The sequence below is a fragment of the Maylandia zebra genome, linkage group LG11 (genome assembly GCF_041146795.1).
Source record: "Maylandia zebra isolate NMK-2024a linkage group LG11, Mzebra_GT3a, whole genome shotgun sequence".
In the NCBI taxonomy this organism is placed as follows: domain Eukaryota; kingdom Metazoa; phylum Chordata; class Actinopteri; order Cichliformes; family Cichlidae; genus Maylandia; species Maylandia zebra.
Window position 1 is genome coordinate 11,546,568 of NC_135177.1, and position 21,375 is coordinate 11,567,942.

Genomic DNA, 21,375 nt, shown 5'->3' on the forward strand with positions numbered 1-21,375 from the left:
TAGATCATCTGTCGAAGGCCAAGGTATTTCAAATGGCCGGGTTTTTGCTACAGGCAAACTTTAGATTTCCTCTAATTTTCTCTTTTGGACAGCAAAGACTTTTTCCTGGCAAACATCCCACACGGGGCAAATTTTTAAAATCTTTTTCTAACTGTACATGCATGCACTTTGATGCTAACACTTGTAAGATTGTTAAAAATCCTGTAATGAAATTTGGGGTGGGGGAGTCTGGAGACTTCTTGTGGGTTCTAAGCCACCTACTGCTAGACTGAAGCTTTAATCACTGGCATTTAATCTGGATTAAATCGTGGATTTGAAGGCATTGTATGTATGTGAAAGTATTCTTATATTTAACCTGTGATTAACCTGTTTTTCTTTACTTCAATAATGTGCAAAATGTTAATTTCCAACAATAACCATGATTGATGTTCTTGTTTTTCACTGCACTGTATATTTTAGACTATGTGCTGGAGTGAGTTCCCTTTATGTGTCAGTTCTCTGCCTTTGTACATCCACAGATGTTATTGAAGACAGACAGTAGGGCTTTAAGCCAAGCTGATTGAGACAGGAAGACAGAAGAACAAGCACTCAGACGTGCAGGCAGACTGAGAGGCCTACAGGAGCTCACAGGTTCGGGGGTCAAAACACTCACAGCACTTGGTGTATGTACAGGAGCTTTCTTTTTTCAGTTCCTTCAAACAATACAAACAACAAACAATTATTTCTCAGTCTACCAGTTTGATCTGCCCACCCGCGCATCCCACAGTGAAGCATCCTGCCGTACATCCCAACAAAAGGCTGTCAGACGCCTTCGGGGGCCAAAGGTGTGGCAACTTTCCAGTCAGCTGTGAAGATCTGCACTTGCTGAACAAATATCAATCATTTGCTCACACAGATGTATAAGAGCAGCACATTTTCCATACATTCACATGATGCCAGACACACAGATGCAGAGTGAGTATTGGATTGCTGCGAGTGCACACATGTGTCTGAGCAAGGGGTCTGTGTAATAATGTAGAAGGGGGAGGAGGAGGACGAGGAGGGGTGCTTGCAGTGTCAGCTGCTGTTGTAAAGCACAGATTTCCTGAACCTCCAAACATATGGTAAGAATTGTATTCATGACGGCATTTTATCACTGATTAAACCCAGGATTGGCAAACAGAGGCAGAAATCTGGAAGTGGGTACTGTATATGTATCGGTTTTATAGGCTTATAACATATTACTCTCAGAATGAAAATGTTCTTGCATTTGCTTATCCTGCTTCCTATCTGTAGGGGACTATGGTTCAGGAGAAAGTTAGTTGTTGGTCACTGATTTCTAACTCACTGATTAACGTTCTGACGTTCAGAACAAATTAATCTGTCATACATGACAGCTATCACTAATGCAACATGACACAGGCCATCTGGAAGATTCATCAAACACTTTGCATTCCAGAGGGAAACAAATCCACAAGACCTGGTGTCATAGAGAGCTGAGTTCACTATTGGGTTAGCTTCTGTTCTTCTCTTCCTACCAATTTACCAAAGTAAACTTTCTAGTGTGCTCTGCACCTGAACATCAAATCTATATGAGCTTTTAGATGCCAGTGTTTCTGTTACGAAAACCCATGCTATATGTAGTTAAATGCTTCTAAATATAAAGTCATCAAAATATGCCACCGTCTGATCTTTCTGCTTTGTAGAAATTAGAAACCATATGCAAAAATACATTTCATCCTCTGTGGACTCTATAAACCCTCTGGCTTGAAGATCACCTTTAATGACTTTCACTCTGATTCAGATGTTTTTTGACTCGGTGCCACAAAGATCACTCTGTAAACACCACACATTTATTTCCCCTGCCGTACAGCAGAGATCTCATCTGTTTTTTCTTTTAGGATGATAAAATACTTCAGAATATGAAACAAGTGCTCCCGATGCGTTGGCTCCCACACTCCTGAGCACTTCTATGAATGACTGCAGGGAGTTCAGAAATGTTGGCACGCTGCCTATCAGTGCAGCTGTGGAATATTGGAGAGATGGGAGAACGGCAAGCGGATTAAACGGGGTCAGTGGTTAAATTTCAGACTGTAAACCATCACAAATTACTGATTACCTGCTCCGGGGTGTAATCTCTGAATCGCGTTTGGACCACTAGATCCACATGACTGGATTCATATATTCGAACCTGACCTTATGGGGGACATAAAGAAAACCATTTTTTTTGTGTGTTTGTTAAATATCATAGCGACCATGTAAGCTGAGAAGTAGAACATCTCTCAAAGCAGGTGCCAAATGTGATTGGCTACAGGCTGTAGCCTGCTTAGGGTAAGCCCCCCTACACCAGAAAACACTCACACAGAGTATTGTGCGCAGAGCTCCCTCGTCGGGCTCCCAAGAGAAACATATTCGGACTCTGTGCGATTTTTACAGGAGTCTGCCATTGCCAAGATGAGATGCGGCCTATTTAAGACAATCACATAATTTCGTTGGGAGTCAAAAGGATCCGTGGTGGTCACTGGGTAGAGAGAGAGGGGGAGAGAGCGGCCGAGTGAGCGTAGCTATGAGGGAGGGAGGGAGAGAGAGGGGGGGGGGGGGAGGTTGTAGGGCTGTCTGAGTGGAAAGAAAGAAAATGACTTGCCGGGAGAGAGGACTGGAGTTCAAGCAGTTTACCGCGATTGGAACTCCGCATGGAAATAAATGGAGACCAAAGTGGTTAAACTGAAGCCTGCATGCGAATCTCTTTGATGCTTCATTCATCTAAAGCAGAAGTGCTGCCTCTGCTGCTGCTGTTGAATTGTTTTATTTAAGATATCGATACTGCTGGGAGGTGTGTTAAAAGTGATCCACGGACATGAATTTCTTGCGTTTGTCTTGCGCAGCGTGCAGAAACTGGAGACCGTCGTTTTTCCACCTGCTGTGGTTTCTCACCCTGGGCAACGTAAGTCTGCGTGCATGCTGCTCATAAAGTTTTCAGGAACTCAAATAAGCAAGTGCTTTCTGCATAATTACTCAAACAAGTTCATTTGCACTTCTTCTTCTCGCGCAGAGCGTTCTTATGAATGCTGGTGCTGACAGTGCCGAATGTGATCAAGGCGCATCTATTCTGCTACGGTCTCTCAATTTACCTCAAAACACAGGTAGGCTTTAAACAAGAAAAACAGAGGGGGGAAGTGTTGATGTGTTTTTGCCACTGTAATGATGTTTTTGTGGGTTGCTGGTCTGTTTTATGCTTTTCAGCTGAATTAAGACAATAAATACTTCTCGCTCGCTCACCCATAAAGCGGTCAGCAGCATCAAACGGCGCTCACCTGCGTTGTGCGTTACCGCCATTCACCGCTGGGGGGCAACCTGTACCCTGACTCGGAGTCACTAGTTGGTGCATGCTGCAGAGGATCTCAAACTGTGGTCTACAGCAAAATAAGGAATTCTTTCATTCTGTAAAAGTCGTTTCACTTATTTCACGTTACATGAAAGGAATTATTTATTAACGTGTCAAGTCAACACACGTGTCAAGAACAAGAAGGGGGGGGTGACAAAAAAACACACACACACAATAAAAATGGCTCCCAGAGCAATCTAGCTGGGACAGTGACCAAACTCTTCCTTGAGGATGCAGTGATGCCTGCTTTGTCAATTATTAGTGCCAGCAGTTAAGAGCGAGGCTTTCATCTGTTCTTGTTTTTGTGGATCTAACCCCATGTGGTGTGATGACTCAGCAACTTCTTTGCAGTTCTCTACCAGATCTTTTGTTGTTGTTGTTGTTGTTACCATGAAAGTGCATAAATATGTCTGCATAAATGAACTCTCTGTGAGCACATGTGCGGATGATCTGAAACAGAAAGGAATGGGAAAGCCCTCGCTTGTGTTTTGAGTTAGTGTCATAGGCAGCGCTTCAACAATTACTTCTCCTTGTTAATGTGTCAACATTCATATGTTAGAACGAGTTCATATGCAGAATTCATATTTTCATTCCTTTATCATCTTTAAGCCAAGGTGCCCACTGGCTGAAGACTTCATCAGTGCTAATGGCACTCAGGAGCCACTAAACCAACAAACCAACAACTGCAGGATCTTGTCTCAGCCTTGTCTGTCTCTCTCTTTCTGTGTGCATGTGTGTGTGTCTGTGCGTGTGTGTGTATGTGTACTCTGTTCTCGCGGACTCTTTGTTTGTATACTGTCAGACATGGGTCGCCGCAGCTGTTTTTTGTGTGAGGGTGGGACAAGCAGTTAACTGGAAGCAACTGTGTGTCTATGCATTCGGGGGATGTGGACAGAGGCAAAGACAGAGAGGACCATTTTCTGGGTTTGCTTAAGAGCTTTGCTTTCCGCATAGAAAATGCTTGAGACTTGGGGCATGTGTTTGCTCTTTGCAGTCCTGTAACTCTGAGATAGATAAGACTGGTGACATGTCAAGGCTTTGCTTCCTGCCTTGGCTGCCCATGCTAAAACTTATGCAGTCGTAGCAAATCAACGTGCTTTAAATAATTCACCCGCTGCTGAGGACAGGGTGCTGTGTGTAGATACACTGAATGACCAAGATGCACCAAAAAGCAGGCATTGGCACAGGCAGGGATGACACACAGTCTGCCACCCTGCATGTTTTTCCCACTGCCAGAACCTGTCTGTCTCAGTGCTATATATACTCATTGTTAGGTCTTGCTAAAGCAGGTCAGCCTGTACGGTAACTGGGACATGCCCTTATTGACTGTCCAATGTTGTTGTTATTTCTGTGCACTTTAACCTGAAAAAAGTGACACCGTATCACTTTTGCATGGCTAAACACATTTACAGTGGCCATTCCAGTACTGTGCCAAAATCAGCCATGATGCTCTTATGTCTGTTTGCTGCCAGATTACTCTTAAAGCATCAACTGTAAAATGTTTTAAGCTGTGTGACTTAAAACACGACAGCATCGAGTGTCCCTTTTAACTAAGTTCCCAGGACAGTAACAAAAGTTATGGTAAAAATGAATAAATAAATAAATAATTTAAAATGAGAGCAATCATGCACATTTAACACAGAGCAGTGCATTGGTTAGTGCAGTCACTTCACAGAAAGCAAGTCCTCTGTTTGAATCCAGTGTGTGTGGAGTTTGCATGTTCTCCTCGTGTCTGCGTAGGTTCCCGTAAGTTCAACTTCCTGCCACAATCCAAAAGTAATCTTAATTGTCCTTTCTTAACTGGTTATATCTGTGAATATCCATGTGAATGGTTGTCTGTCTCTGTGTGTCAGCCCTGTGACAGAGTGGTGACCTGTCCAGGATGTACCCTGTATGGATGGATGGATGGATGGATAGATGGCTGGCCATCATGCACCTTTTCTATATATATTTCAAGTATATGCAAGAGTGAATATGTTCATTTCTTATAAAAGATGTCCCTTAGTCTGTTCTGCCATTCTTACTCCTCAGATGACCTTAAGCAATATTCTCTGTCACATGATTTTTCCTCAAAATGAAACTTGGACCAAGGCAGGGAGTCAGTATAAAATCAGCTACTTTTGATTTGACCTTTTGAGGAAAGCCCGTTAATTCTTATGATCACAGCATGATTAGACTTTTAACTGGACTACAACACAAGGGCTGACAATGACATTCAACCATCTCCCTTTATGACTTGCTGTTATCCAGTTTGAGCTATATAAAAGAAATAAAGTACTTGGTCAAACATGATTCACTCTCTACTAAAAGGCCTGGAATTGTCTAGAAAGCTTCCTTTTCTCGTAATCCTCTTTTGACCCCGTCAGCAAAAGTAAATGAGGCAGGCAGAGGAGAGCTAACAAAGAAAAGCAAAAAGCTGTAGTTTTAGACCGTGTTGTAACCAAGGCAGCAGCTGACACAATGTGCAGCAATTCACAATTAATTATGTTGACACAACAAATTAGTATAGATTTACCATGAGGCTAAACATTTATTTTTTGTATCTGTAAAAATATAGTCTTCTCTCATCACAGTTAAAACCTCTCAGCAGGCTTTCAGTTGCATAGTTCCAAGTTAAGAAATGTCTTTATATTTAATATGTCCACATTAAAAGACTAGATATAGTTGCTTTTTGTGGCTGCCTTTTTTGTGGGTGTTGTGATTGCAATTTTCACTCAGTGTTTCATTTGTCTTTTCACATTTCCTGTCCCTTTCCTTGCCTCTTCTTCCTTCAACATCCTTTATCTCCAGAATATGAGATTGTATCTCCATATGAGGTCGACCACCAAGGCGCTTATGTCTCTCATGAAATTGCCCACCACCAGCGCAAAAGGCGGCGCAGATCCCTCGCTTCAGACGCAGACTCATCTGTCGCTGAAAGCATCAGCGAAACAGTCCACTTCCGACTCAGAGGCTTGGGGCAGGACTTCCACATGGAGCTGAGGGACGCCTCGGAAAGCCTGATTGCACCTGGCTTCACCATCCAGGTCCTGGGAAAGAATGGCACCAAGAGCCTGAGGGCCTACCATCAGGATGACCTCTGCTTTTACCAAGGGTCACTGAGGTCAAGGGTCAACTCCTCTGTGGCACTATCCACATGCATGGGGATGGTGAGTCAAAACAAAGATGGGCTGCAGGATGGGTTCTGAAGATAAGAAAGGAAAGTCAGTAAATAGTTCAGATAAAGGGTGTGTGTGCATCTGTATCAGTCAAAAAGACTTCACGGTAAATTCATCATAAAAGTGCATCTCAGGGACATTTTTATATTGCTTAAGTTTTGGCAGCATGTAGGTTTAGCAGTGAGTTCTCTAATTGCACTCAATGACCGAGAAAAAAAAACGAGCTTGGGAGCCAAAGAAATTTGGCTCATCCTAGGACCGCTGATACTATAAACACTGAGTGTCAGAGTTCTTGTCATGGCAAAACCGGGGAGGCAGAAAGAGAGAGGTTATTGACCTTTTTTGGATTTCAACACAAAGTTTGGAATATAGTAACTTAACACCCCGAGACAAAAGACAGACAGTAAATTCAATTCAATTGCAATTCTTTCATTGTGAGACGCCATACTTTTTGATGAAACATTATGACTCTCGACAGTATGCTTCTATGGCTGTCTTTCACACAGTTCTTGAGTCAGTCCATTGTCTGTCTGATGTGCAGAGAAAATTGACTTAAATTGACTTAAAAACCCACCGAATAAGTTGGCAAAACATACACAGGAGGTTCTCGTTCCAGCGTGTCATGCATTATTAGTTGTAAGTCGGCTAATGAATAACTAATGGATGGAAAAGCTAAGCTTCATGTTCACATCATGTCTGCTACAAGCCAGGAAAATTCTAAAAATACACATGGGCCAAATATGCCATGACAATGTTTTGATGGTATTTTATCTTTACGTTTAGCACATGGCGTTTACTACACGGATATAAAAATATTTTGAATATTCCTCCAACAACGAGAAGCACCTTTGCATCATCTTGAAGGCCGCAACATTTGCAGCTGTCACTGCTTAAAGAGGATTGAAATGGGTGCAAATCCAATCCAGGTGAAATTAAACTCTGAGCACTCTAAAAGCTACACAGACAGTAAGCGGATATCCACATGCGAACCTGAGCAGATTTATTGGTGTTTAAATGATCAGCTGTATTTGTGTGTTTGGTCAGAGTGAAGCTCGGTATCTGCTCTAGCAGTGTTTGGAAGCAATTTTATTTTTCTTTCTACTCGTTAATGTATAATAAGTCCATCTTTTTTAGGCATAAAAGTCATTATTATGCAGTTTGGGCTAAAAATGCTGACTGAATCAATCTGAATTAAATCCTCTGGACTAGTTTACATTCTGTTTAGATTTACTGGCTAAATTCCAGTTCTCGCCTTGGTGGTCCTCCTGTGCTGCATGAACATAAAGAAGAAATTACTGTAATAAGCTCAAGTGAGGTAGTGCCACGCTAAGACCCCAAGTGTTATATTAACCCTCTTAGCAGTCTGGACTAGAGAACAAAGGACTTAATTAATACAAAAACTTACCTACACACTTATTCGTTTTGAAGTCAGCATGTTCTTTACGCTGGCTGCCAGTAGAGTTTAAAATGACCGTATGTACACACACAGAGCACTAAATCACCAGGCTCGAGATTATTTCTTACAAAATACACTGCTGCTTGCAGTCTTCGTTCACAGGCTCAGCATGTGTTAGTTGTTTCACACATTTGACTGTAGACTAGTGGAGACAGAGCCTTTCAGCCTGTGGCACTTGTGGCACAAGGCATTGGAACGGTCTACCACTACAGCTATGTTTAGTTGACTCAAACCTTTTTTGTTCAACCAGACTTTCTGTTGAGAATTTTATTGATTTGTTTGGTCTTATTGTTTCTTTTTATTTGCTATTATGCCACTTAATTTCATTATACATTCTACTCTTTTTCTGTTGTACAGCTGAAGCTTGGTAAAAAGAAGAGAAGTTCTCAAGTGTTCCTCATTTTGTTCTTCAACATCAGCTTCATTTGTCAGTTGACATCCGTTAGTGAATGCATTCAGGCCAGTGGGATATAAGCTTTCATCTGAAAAAGAAATATTGTTTGAACTTGTTTCTTTTCACAGTTTTACCAAAAGCAAATTCCCCTAAAAACCAGTTTGACCACATTTCACTTAAGCATGGCTTTTAGTGTTTTTAATTAGGCTAAAATAAATTCCATGTTGGTTTGCTGTTTATATTTCATTGTAAGGGACCACTGCTGTGTCTGAGAATTGCCCTCTAAAACTACAGGCAGAGAATGGCACATCTCCAGGGATGCTTCTCTTCTTCTGTGTGTGTGTGTGTTTGTGTGTGTGTGTGTGTGTGTGTGTGTCTACATTTCAGAGCAGATCCCAATAAAAGATCCAGCCAAAAGGTCCAGGGTTGCAGAGACTGTAAATGTTGTTCTCACGGCTGAGGCGGGCTAGGACAGACTGGGTCAGGGCATCATTGGGAATTTGGCTTTTTCTGATGTGAAGTTGGGAAGTGCAAAGCAATATCAGCAGGCAAAAGTATTTAGATTCTAGGGAAAAGATCAAGCTGGTTACTGATTTTCAAAAAAAGGGAAGAATGCATTTTATTAAGCGCTAAACTGCATATAAGAATTTTTCTGCATACGTTTTAATATTTAACTTCACCACTGTCACACAGTCAGTGTTGATACATAAGATGAGTTTTTGCACTAAAGACCTACATACCTATAGGGTTAAACTGGCTGTGCATAGTGCCAGTCTTTTAGGGACTTAAGCCATTTACATTGTTACGTTGTGGTGTCAACATACATGATACCTCAACGGATTTTAAAATGAAGATGTTTAGATTGATTTAACGTTAATATAAGCTTTGGTTAAGGTTCAAAGTTCTTGGACAAGTGTTCAAGTCCAGCCAGTTAATCTAAGTGTGTGTGCGTGCTACAGATGTTGCATACAACTGGTCAAAACGTCATAACAGAGTTCACTGTACTTGAAAGCATATGGGAGACCTTGCACTTTGGCCAGTTTGCTTTAGCAAGGAACAGGTAAATACTGACCGGAGCAGCACTGCATCTGGACTCCAAATGCGCAGTGATACAACTTAGATTAGACTCTTTCATCACATTTGTTTGCGCTGTCATTCTTAAAAAAAAAAAAAAAAATTAACACCATCCATCTGTGTTTAGAGTAAGCTGCAGGGTTAGGGTTTCTCACGCTGGCTAATCGACGCCAACAGAAGGATAATGAAAGATCAGAGTGAAAAGGAGTGACATTGACGAAGAATATAAGGGTCGTTGCTCCCTCCCTGGAAGTTTGAAGTGCTAAAATTCTTCTTGCAGGCAGTGTAACATTGTTAAAGCCTATTTATAATTTGCCTTTTTAACTCTCATCTTCTGGCAGCCCATGCAGTTGATGACAGGAGGGTGATCAGCCGTAAAAATCTCTGACTTACAAGCAATGAATTGATGGAATAAAAGTTTCAGGCCAATCCCACTGATCACCTGCCAAAGGGTTTCTTACACCAGCACACACACATGGAACAGCCCATCATAAAACAGTTCCTTCTCTGTGTCGACTTTATGCTGCAGCATGATATGCTTTAGTCCTGCTTTTATGGATATGAGGCTATTGAGGAGTGATATGCAGAAATTGTTCCAATCTGGTAACTTTCTTTTCATCCCTATGCCTACATATGGCATCTTGTGCAATTTTTGGTCCAAACAAAGGGGAAAAAAGATGTTATTCCTGAGATCTTGAAACAGAAGACAACTGGAGTTCTTTAGGTTTGTGATGACATTTTACCTCTCATCCAAGGTTTCACAGGGATTTCATCCTTAACCCACAGGTGATGGTAATGACCCATGCCTTATTTCACACCTTGAGATAACTCACATGATCAATAGTAGGTCAGTGACCTCAAGACCACTTTCAAAGGGGACAACCCCTTACTAGGGGTAAATAGCCATTTTAGACCTGTAAAAGCATCCTGGATAAGAGGTGAAACATCTTCATACACCTAAAGAACTCCAGTTGCCTTCTTTTTCAAGCTTTGTTGAAAAACCTACTCAGACACAAGATGTTTAGCATGCCGAACTAATATGTTGAACATCGTTATTGTCATCCAGCCTACCTAACAGCAGCTAGTTGACATTGTGAACTCACCAGCATGGTGGCAAAACGTAAAAGAATGTTGTAAGCCTCACAGAGCTGCAAGCATGATTTTTATCTGTAAATATGTTAACTTTGAGACCTGGCTGTCTGCAAACCCCATGCTGGAACCTGCTAGCTTAAATTATTGAGTTATTATGATTCATTTTCTCAAATATTTTTCTGTATGCAGCATAGCAGCAGCACTGTACTACCAAAGTAACAATTTGGTCTTATTGTGCCTTTTTGTATGCTATTTAATCTCCTGCTAATTTGCATCCATGAACATTACACAAAGGTATGCATAATAACCTTTTTTCAACTAGTAACTACTAATAAGCAACTGCTTACTCTCTATACAGTATGTCCTTTTTTCACATCTGTACTTTAGCCCTGTGCTTCACCTACATCTGTATCAGTTTGGCTAATTTTACTCAGACTTGTAAAGCACACCTTCCTTTTGTATCAAAGGGAAATTCTTAATGTCCTGCCACTACAAATCACTTGGAAGGTATGTGTTTTCCACTTGTAAAAGGATGGGTGTGTTTCTTGCCTCGGGGCACGCAATCATGGTAATAATAGAATGCTGCACATTTCTTCCACCTCTGGGATTTCCAAGCGAATATGAGGGATGGGTCTACTGATGTTAGTGAAGCTTTGAAAAGCACATAGTGTGGTCTTGGCAGGTTGCTATCACCATTTCTCAGTAGATACTGTGCACCCAATGATGTGAGAACAGTTTTATCAAGGCTTCATCATTCATGGTTTCCTCCACCATACCACGGAGATTAAGTAATGAGGACCTCCAGTTTGTGTAATCCGTGCTGGATATTTTGGATACAGTGGTAATCTCTAATTCGTAAAGAAATGCGCATTAAACTAAAATATGACCCGAGAGAGCAATTCACAGTTGTTCAGTTAACTCTGTCAACGCAAAGCTCACAATCTGAATCCTTGTCTTCGGCTGCTGGAAGTGTAGCCATCGTGGAATCAGTGTGGATGACAAATAAAGCATTGCAGCATCATCTCTTGAAGCACTTTGTTCTGTCAAAAGACGGATTGTTTGGAAATGTGAAGCCTTGTGTTTGAGATGCCAAAGTTGCCACGTATTTTTGTCGAGGACAGCGAGGAGGGGTAGAGATAAATAACGACAGAAACATATACAGCCTACAGTCAGGTGCATCTTGTAATGCACTGAGCGCTTCCCCGCCTCATTTCCGCTTTCCTTCTGTTTCTTGCCCGCCTACTCCCCCCCCCCGTTCTTGTTGCTGCTTGTCTGGATGAGTCTGACACAGAGTCCAGCTGTCTGCGCCCTCCCAAGTAGTATTTCAGCATTTTATGACTGCTATTTGCACTTCATACTGTGTACTGTGTAATCCGATGACTTTGGCTATTTAGGAAAGGGACCAGTGTGACCTAATCTCTTAACATAGCAGCCTGCACACACACGCTCACGTACGTATTAAATTAAAGAAAGTGCATGTATGTTGTTTGTGCTCAACTCAAAAACTGCATAAAAAAGATAATCTGTTTTTGTCTGTTGGCTGTTAGCTGAGTAACGACATCCTTTAGCTTTGTTTAAATTCATTGCACACACAGTACAACACCTCTGCGTGTCTAGTTTTCTGTCACTGAAACTTGATGTATTCAGTAATAGAACACTTAAAATGAAATCAGCATATTTTAGAAGAGCTCACAGCCAACAGTTAAATACTGTGGTATCAACATCTGGATTGGATATCTGAAGCACAGGACAAAATACATTGACAGCATTTGTAAAACAATTAGATGCATTGATCTATCCTTCCAGAGAAACAGTCCTTTCAGTCTATGTGACAAAATGCAGATGAGAGGAAACAGGATAATATGTGGAGGAGTGACTCATGGTCCTTTTTATGATGGAGCTCCAGACACAAGCATATTAGCTGCTCATCCCTAACTTGGCTTTGCGATGCTTTTGAAAGAGCTTTTCATGCGCTCATTTAAAATATTAAAGCGACACTGATGATTTGACCCAAGGAAAAAAGTGAAGTTGCATAGAAAAAATATTGAAATGCCATGACATGGCAGTAAGCTACCATGGTCAGCTCCAAAAATCACTTCGTATATGTGTAGACAGATATCTGGGAACTGCTGTGTTACAGCAATGCTGAAAAGACAAAGCAGCCAGTATACACAAACTGTAAGATACTTTAGTAAAAGAGTAAAAGAGTGAACACTGTCACTTTGAAATGTGGCCATAGCTATCTTGTTGTTCATGCTTGCTGACATGTCTCCAGTGGAAAGCCTTTGGCTTCGGTTGAAATGGCGAACCACTTGCTCTTGAACTGTTTGCTTCATGTATTGTACTGTAAATGCTGTTACAGCAAAGTATCATATGCAAATGTAAACAAAAGTGGAAATTAAAGGTTTTTTCTAACCACATGACTTATAAAGTTGGCAACATACAGCTGCAAATAAGTCAAATTTAAATAGTGCAGCTCTGAAAATATCTTCTCTGTAGATACAGTTCTTTTTGAGACTGAATGTCAGCCAGATTTCCCTGCACTGTCTAAACTACTGCTATTAGCTATCAAAAGATGTCTGTTTCTATAACAACCGCAAGCTAAACAGTCAGTACACATGCTGCAGGTTTAAATCCTATGGTTGATGTTCTCTCACTCAATAGGTTTCCTTTCTTGACTGTCTTGTTCATTGCAATGGATTGACTAAAAATAACCACATACAACAACAAAAAAAATGATGAAAAGGGATTTTTTTTAAATGTTCTTGGCAGTCTTTCCCCTGTAGAGCTGCTTTACCATATCACCACACTAATGCCCCAGTGTTCAATCCCTGAACCACCCACACAGAAAAAATAAATACTTAGCATGTGAAGTTCTGATGGTTGGCGGCAGCACAGTTCAGGTCAGAGGCCTCATCGTGACTTGGAACCAATTGTTGACAATTGTCTGTGATTACACAGCGCCGGGGCGGGTGCCATGTGGAATCACGCACCGGTTGTCACATGTGATATAAGCAACAATCCTGGCTGGGGTATTTCTTGACCGTTGGCGGGCCAGCAATGGTGGAAGGTGGTAACGTTTTAGTAAGCCTCTTTCTCACTTCTTTCTTTCCCTCAATAACTGATCACGCACCCTCATCTTTCTGGCATGGAATGTTTTGCTGATGTTAATGCCAGAGAAGGTTTGCAACTTTGCAGTTATTGAGTCACCAGAGCGTTGGCGACCGTTGCGCATTTTCCGCTTCAGCATTCGACAACTTTACGTGGTCTGGCTCTTTGCGGCTGTTGCTGTGGTTCCTAAACGCTTCCACTTTGCAAAAATACCACTTAAAGTTGATTGTGGAATATCTAGAAAGGAAGACGTTTTACAGACTGACTTTTTGCAATGGTGGCTTCCTATTATAGTACCATGCTCGAATTCAGTGAGCTCTTTAAAACGAGCCACAATTTTTTTGCAAAAGCAGATTGCATGGTTAAGTGCTTGACTTTTACACTCGTGGCAATGGGACTGAAAACAGCTGAATTCAAAGACTAAGCAGTCTAGGCCTACATTTGTGTCCATATAGTGTTGCTGTTTGTAGGTAGCTTTCATCTGTGAAACACCAGTTACTGTATAGTGGGAAATGATCATTATCTGAATATGGGACATCTGTAAATAACAACTGCTCTCCTCTGGCTTGAGCATACAACTTGACAGTAGGATTTGAAAAGTACCCCAGCAGCCTGCCCCTCCACCCCATTTTACCATTAATGTCACACTCTAGGAATCATGTGGTCAGTTGGATATATAATTCTTTCATTTACCTGTGTTAATATTCATAATTTGATAATATTGCAAGGAATACGCCATTCTGACAGCTGTAGAACCAATCATGCTAATTACTTCATAAATGCACAGTACTGACAATAACTTTTTTTACTACAGTATGTGATTAAAGCTGTAAACTGCATGGTCATTGTGGTCATAGCTGACACATCTGTATCGACCTCATAGTTTTCACATGCAAAGCTCAACGCGGTACTTTCCATAGACTCTGCTTCGCTAGTTCTCTGACCTGTATGAAGGGTAAACGGCCCAGGTTGATGAGTGATGATGAAAAAATTGGTTCTGAAGACCTTGTCAGCATGAAAGACATCACTGTTTGAAATTTGCTCCTGCGAGTCTAACTTATTGCTACCAGAGATTCCCCTACTTAGAGATATGGAAACATCTGCAGACATCCACACATGCAGACTTTTGAGTTTCACATTTATGAGCCCTGATTTTCCAGCTGTCTCTCCCACTGTTTTGTCTCACACACAAACTTCCACTTTGTACTGTGTAAGGACTGACTTATGCACATACACACACAAAGACACATTAATACACACTCACTACCTCACCACTGCAACTGTGTCACTGTGTCTCTGTTAGCCAGCATCTGACTGCAGGGATGAAGGGCCTCATACTCCACTCACAGTGAAACAAAATGAAAGAAAAAAAGCAGTGGCGACTGTAGTTATTTAAACATATTTTAGGGAAATGGTTGTAACTGCCAAGTGCAGTTAAAGTACAAACACTACATGCCAACTGACTGTCATCACAAATGTGGTGCATGTTTAGAGAGACTGAGAGTGAAAAAGAGAAGAAGAGAGCAAGGGAAACCATCTCCAACTGTCTGAATCTGTTGTGTTGATAGAAGTTTATTGAAAAGCTGAATATGAAAGCTGAAATGTCTCTTTGACACAGACAGGGATAGAGGGAAAAATAAAGCGAGAATAACGTCAGCTTAAAAAAATATTGTGAATAATTGTCACTGTAAAATGTAGAGATTCAAAAAGGCTTTTGACTCAGTTTATCCACTGAGATTAATAACAACATGCCACTGCTACAATTCAGACTGACCCAGTTAGAACATTTATAAATGAAAATTGCTGTGTCCTTAAATATGTGCAGATATATTGACAGTCATGTGAAAAATAAGCATTTCACAAGATTCTATGCAATTCTTGAAGAACTAAGTACACCCCATTATTAAGTAGCGTGCATAATGACCTTTGGCAGCGTTAACCTGAAGTAATTCTTTAAGACTTTTGTGGAGGAAATTTGGCCCTCTTCTTTACAACTTTATGGGCATTCATTTATCCGCAGCTTTCTTAAGGTCCTGCCAAAGGATTTAAAACCTTGTTGGGGTCTGGACTTTAACTGTACAACTGCAACACCTTGATTCTTTTCTTTTTTAACCACTCTGTTGCAGATTTCCTGCTATGCTTGGGATCTTTACCCTGTTGCATCACCCATTTTGACCTGACCTCCAGGTCAGGAAAGTGCCAGCAATTCAGATTAATTAATTTAATTAGTAGCCCCTAACAGCTGGTACTGTACTTACTTTGTACCCACACTTTCTTTCAAAACTTTCTTTTTCAAGTGGCCATATTAATTGGCCTTTTACAAAAGCAACCTGTAACTGAATGTCTAAGTTATGCTGTGGCACCAAAAAAGCACACATTGATCTTCATATATAGTAAAAGGAAATTGTTGCTGCTGAAGATGTTCATGTCGCCCATTCTCGTATTCCATGTTGTATTAAAGATATCACAGGATAAACAGAGCTGGAAATGGGCTCTTAAGAGCTTCTCTTACATACATGCTATACAGCATATATCATGTTTATGCCACCAGCCCATTGGGTTTAAAATCATTCTGTCTGACCAAGTTTGGTTTAAATTTAGGTGAGATAACGGTTGACCCTGAACAGTAAAACAGATGTTAAACATGATGAAACGTGGCCAGTGACCTAAAGAGGTTTAAGGGAGGCGGGTTCAGAGCGACTAAGGGTCAAACCTTGACTAATTGCTAAAAGAGGCAGACTGGGTAGCTAAATGAAAAGCTGGCGAGAGTAATTATCGTAACGTTATCATTAAAATATATGACTGCAGCCCTTTGGGCCTTTTTCAGTGGAAAAGAATTTGTGAACTTTTGAGGTTTTAGCAAACAATATTTCATTATTGGGTCACGTTTAAATATTTTTTCACAAAAAAGTTGGGAAGAGACCCTCTTTTTTCAAGATTGTTTGGCCTGAGAAAGATTTTTTTGAGGGTTTTCCACATGGCTTGAGTGTAGACAACATGGGTGCAACAGTAGATTAGTGCAGCCTAGGTAACAGGTTGTGCTGTAAAGCTAATCAAACTCTCTATTTTGCCTCTAGTCAGGTTTGATCCAAACACAGGATGCAGAATATTTCTTGAGACCCGTGTCACACGGCTTGGCGCAGATGGAGAACTTCACAGCGCCCTTCGGTCATCAGCCACACATCCTCTATAAGAGAGAAAGGGACTCCCAAACACAGCGGCAACATGTGCTTCAAAAGAGATCCGCTGACAACACAGTGTTTGAACATCAATACAAGGGACTGCAAAAACAGCATGACAACAATAACAGCAACACTCAAGCTGACCTGATAAAACATCATGGAAGTGGCCAACAGCACAATGACCATCGCCATGACAGCGACTACAGACATGGGGAGAAGCAGAAGCAACACTTCTGTGGGAGAAGGAAGAAATGTATGTAAGGGCAATTTCTCCTTCTAATGCTAATGTAACATTGTAGTATTCCTCTTAAGATTTACATACATTATTGATTCCTGCACCTTCCTATTTGCTTGTTATAATACTTTTAAACCTCTAATAATTTGGTTTACATAGTGTTTATTAAAATCAATTTCACCTTAACCCGGAAACTTGCAAAAGAATTTGCAAGCACTGCTAACCTAACAATGTCTCTTGACTATAGGGGTCATAGATCATTATGTGTCAACTAGCCAAATCTCACTGGTATTTGGGTTTTCACGGTCAAACAGAAAGTAACAGCACCACTAAACTTTCATTTTAAGTGCTTAATCTGGCCGGCTAGGTAAAGTTTTTAACAACGAGGTGGCTCTTATTGCCAACTAAAGTCAGCCTCATAAATCCTCTTCTTCATGGATGGCTAGGCACTGCTAGATTGTAATAGATAGAGTAACAGCTGTACCAAACAAACTACTGAAGGGGTTTTTTGTTTGGTTCGGGTTATTTTTAACTCTCCTTTGTTGCTTTGTCTTAGTTTTTTGGCAAGAAGAAGAATTTGGACTGGAAATATCAAGAATTTGAATTGGTAATTCAAGATTCTGCTTTTAAAGCAATTATCAATCTTGGTAATTGCTTTAAAAGCAGTATTAAATAACGAAGAATGCAAAGAACATTTAGATTAGTAAAATGGGAAAAAATAATATACAAAATTTTTCTGGATTGGTGACATCCTAAGTGTTTAAGAACCAAACAATGTTATTTTATTTTGAGGTCAGCCTTACTCACATATTCTCCGATTTAGGGTGGATTTGATATTGGATCACTTTTTACTAATTTAATTATAAAAAAAAAGCCATGAAGTCATTTTTGCCCTTTTCAGATTTTCATATGAAAACACTTAACACTTACTAAATAACCTTCTTATCCTTCGATAATATTACATGTGTTTACATTTGTGGTTTACTCTGTTTGTAACAGCTTCACGAGGGTGGCTGGTGGAAGCATCAAATTGCTATTTAATGATGGTAATATCATCATATTTGTGCAGCAAACATTCACAAATACTTGTGAAAATTGGACAGCAGCTGTGTCTCATTTTAAATTGTAACACAAGATTAAAGACAACACATTCTATGTTGACTTGGGTTTCACATATTGTTAAGACATTAGCTCCTTTTTATGTAAAGGAGACAATCAGCAGTGTGTTGTCACTTACACAACATGGGGATTGTAAATGTTGTAAAGCAGATTGTCTTAGACTGAAAATCTTTAAACACAATAACACTCATTCATGATTAGCTGATTCCTCGAACAATCATCATTTTCATGTATTTATTTAGACATTTGTGGTTGATTTTATAAGTAAAGGTTAATTCTTATAATTTCTGTTTACTTTGCACTATGACAAATGTTTGCTCTCAAGAAATTACCACAAGATCCGTTAACATTGCTTGCATCACGGGGGTCTTTCAAACGAGAGCAGCTGTATGTCCCTATGAAAACACAATGATGTTTGCATTTTTATAAGATGATATCACCGAACACCTGCGTTGTGTGTTCGTCGAAGGGCACTTTGGTCATTCACCTGCTTTCCGCCTGTATAAGCAAACTTTCTAGCCTTTATAGATTATCTAATCTAATTATCCCATGCAGCAGACTGTGACAGCACTGAGCAGCTCCTTCAGTGGGAGACTGCGGCACCCACGGTGTGGGACGGAGAGATTTCGCAGGTCTTTCCTCCCCACTGCTGTCAGACTCCACAACAAAGACTTTAACTGAACAAACACACACATCCACACATGTGCAATAACACTAAGTGCAATAATCTTTTCTGGCATCGTTGTATTTTTACTCAGTTGTATATAGCATTCGTATTCTATTTTTATCTTATTGTATATTTTTATTCTATTTTATTCTACTGTATATAGTATATTATTTTATTCTATTCTGTACAGCTGTGTACTGTATTTATTCTTATTGTATTCTAATTTTTGCGTCATAACTTTTGCACTGTCCACTTCCTGCTGTGACAAAACAAATTTCCCACGTGTGGGACTAATAAAGGTTATCTTATCTTATCTTATCTTATCTAAGCCAGCGATGAGCAGGTCAAAATTTTGATAACCTATCAAAACACTGAAAATAAGACTTAAGAAGATAACGTTACAAGATACTATGGTTGCATGCTGTGCTTTTGCACTAACAGGTGTTCTACTTTATGTCATAGTTCAAATCTGAATGTTCGAAGGTGCTTTTACTCCCAGATTCACATAGCAAGCTTCAATTCATCAAAAGTTACAAAATATTTTTCATAATACAGCCTTTCATTAGTACTAAATAAACAAATAAACAAAAAAAACATCATTTTGGGACAAAAATACACTATATTTATGTTACATGTCTATAGAATATGAAACAGCTCTGGAAGCACATACATTTCAGATGAATGTGTGTGCTTTCCACATGTAAATATTTCATATAGTTGATTGTTTTAAATATTGTTACTTTATGTAACTGTAGCTACTGCAAGGCAGAACACATACTAGGATTTCACACTTAATGGTAGCATAACATTGAGACTGCCAGAGTCAACAACAGTAAAAAAAAAAAAAAAAAAGCACAGTTGGCAGTTTATCCATGACATCAGGTCACAAAAGTAAGAGCACGGTTAATCATCCAGAGCTGTTGCCAGCTATTTGCCAGAATCGCTGGTTAGCACACATAAGCAAAGGTAAACATTTGGCCAGTGGCTACAAATGTATTTCAAATCACTTGCAAATGTAATCAGCAATGGAAAGGAAGGCTTGCATTTGTCATGGACATTATGGCTGCAATTAAGGCGCTATTATATGCGCTATTGTTTGGGCTTTCATCAGTCACTCGGAAGCTTCCATACAGTAGTTCATCATGTTAACTGTGCAGCCATAGATCACTGAGTAATGCTCCATTCAGGTTGTTCAGCTGTTACTACATCATTTTGCTTCAGACCAGTTTATTACTTAATGAATTCTTACTCTATATCTTTTTCCATCTGTTTTCACAGACATGCCGAAACCTCCAGAAGAGGATATTTTTATCCTTCCAGATGAATACAAGTTTATCCCCAGGAATAAAAGGGCAGTGCTGATGAAGAACAAGGCCAACCAGGGACTCAATGTGGAGACACTTGTGGTGGTGGACAGAAAGATGATGGACAACCATGGCCATGAGAACATAACTACATATGTTCTTACTGTGCTTAACATGGTGAGACAAATTTAGTCTTTACCACTGTGTTTGATGTGCACTCTGCCTATAGGCTAGCATGGGCGCAGCACACATTCAAGACAGGAGTTACATAAATCAACCTTAAGGCTGACTCGTTTTTTTAAGAATACCAAATATGATGTCTTGTAACTTTATGGGAAAGTTGTCTTGTATTTTTACAAGTGGCTTTAACAGCAGAACCACAAAGCCTGGTGTAACTTTGCAGTCACATCATCAAATGAAGTTTTAGGATGCTGTGCTTTTTTTGCTATTATACACCATAACATCAGCTGATGAAAGAGGAAGCCATGCAATTTATTTGAAGTAAGGATTTAGTTACTTGACAATCCTGTCTGCTAGACTAACTTATCAGAGATCTTAAAACAGGAAACTGATATCTGGGTGAGATCATCTCCACAACGCTTGCAGTGTCCCCCTCCATTCCTCTCAGCTTATCTGTAAGCGAATACCGTCACACTTGTTTTGCTACTTAATGACTGACTGACAAATCCAAAGATAATCCATCTATTTTGAAAACATAGTTCCCTGTAGTAAAAACAAAGTCAGAGCAGTCACCGGCCTCATAGGAGTCACCTAAATACTATATGGGGTTTCACAGAAAATACCCAACGCTTCACACCACCTGCCAGCCCTCATGGGGCTTACAAAAGTCATTTAATATTTGTTGGAAAGGAAATCTAATAAGCTCTTTAGCTTTGTATAGAATTATGCTTTCACAGTGACAGTGGAAAGACAAAAAAAATCATAGTTACTTATTTAAAAAAACATGCAGTGCACTATGCATCACAAAACACTACAGATCTGTGGAAACAGGTGTGATACATTATTCCTATATGTAAAAACATATAGGGATTCATTGCTCTAATCAATTCAGAAATCTGACAGCCTGCCAAACACTCAGCTTTCAGCATAGCTTAGTTTAAGTGAGCTCTTTGATGACCTCCCTGACCTTTCTGCAACAAACCACGGCCATGTGTCTTCCTGTGAGTCAGCGCAAAGCAGGACGAAAAGAGGGAAATGA

At 40.1% G+C, this 21,375-nt stretch overlaps 1 protein-coding gene across 1 annotated transcript in view; it reads left to right on the forward strand.

The window, feature by feature from the left end:
* Nucleotides 1-2,589: 2,589 nt before the first annotated feature.
* adamts16 (ADAM metallopeptidase with thrombospondin type 1 motif, 16) overlaps nucleotides 2,590-21,375 on the forward strand; it is a 52,014-nt gene continuing 33,228 nt past the window's right edge. The window contains exons 1-5 of the mRNA XM_004565122.4: nucleotides 2,590-2,923; nucleotides 3,032-3,122; nucleotides 6,155-6,513; nucleotides 16,727-17,084; nucleotides 20,131-20,333. Of these exons, the coding sequence (XP_004565179.3) occupies nucleotides 2,837-2,923; nucleotides 3,032-3,122; nucleotides 6,155-6,513; nucleotides 16,727-17,084; nucleotides 20,131-20,333 (1,098 nt within the window). The 5' untranslated portion in view covers nucleotides 2,590-2,836. The remainder of the gene's footprint in view (nucleotides 2,924-3,031; nucleotides 3,123-6,154; nucleotides 6,514-16,726; nucleotides 17,085-20,130; nucleotides 20,334-21,375) is intronic.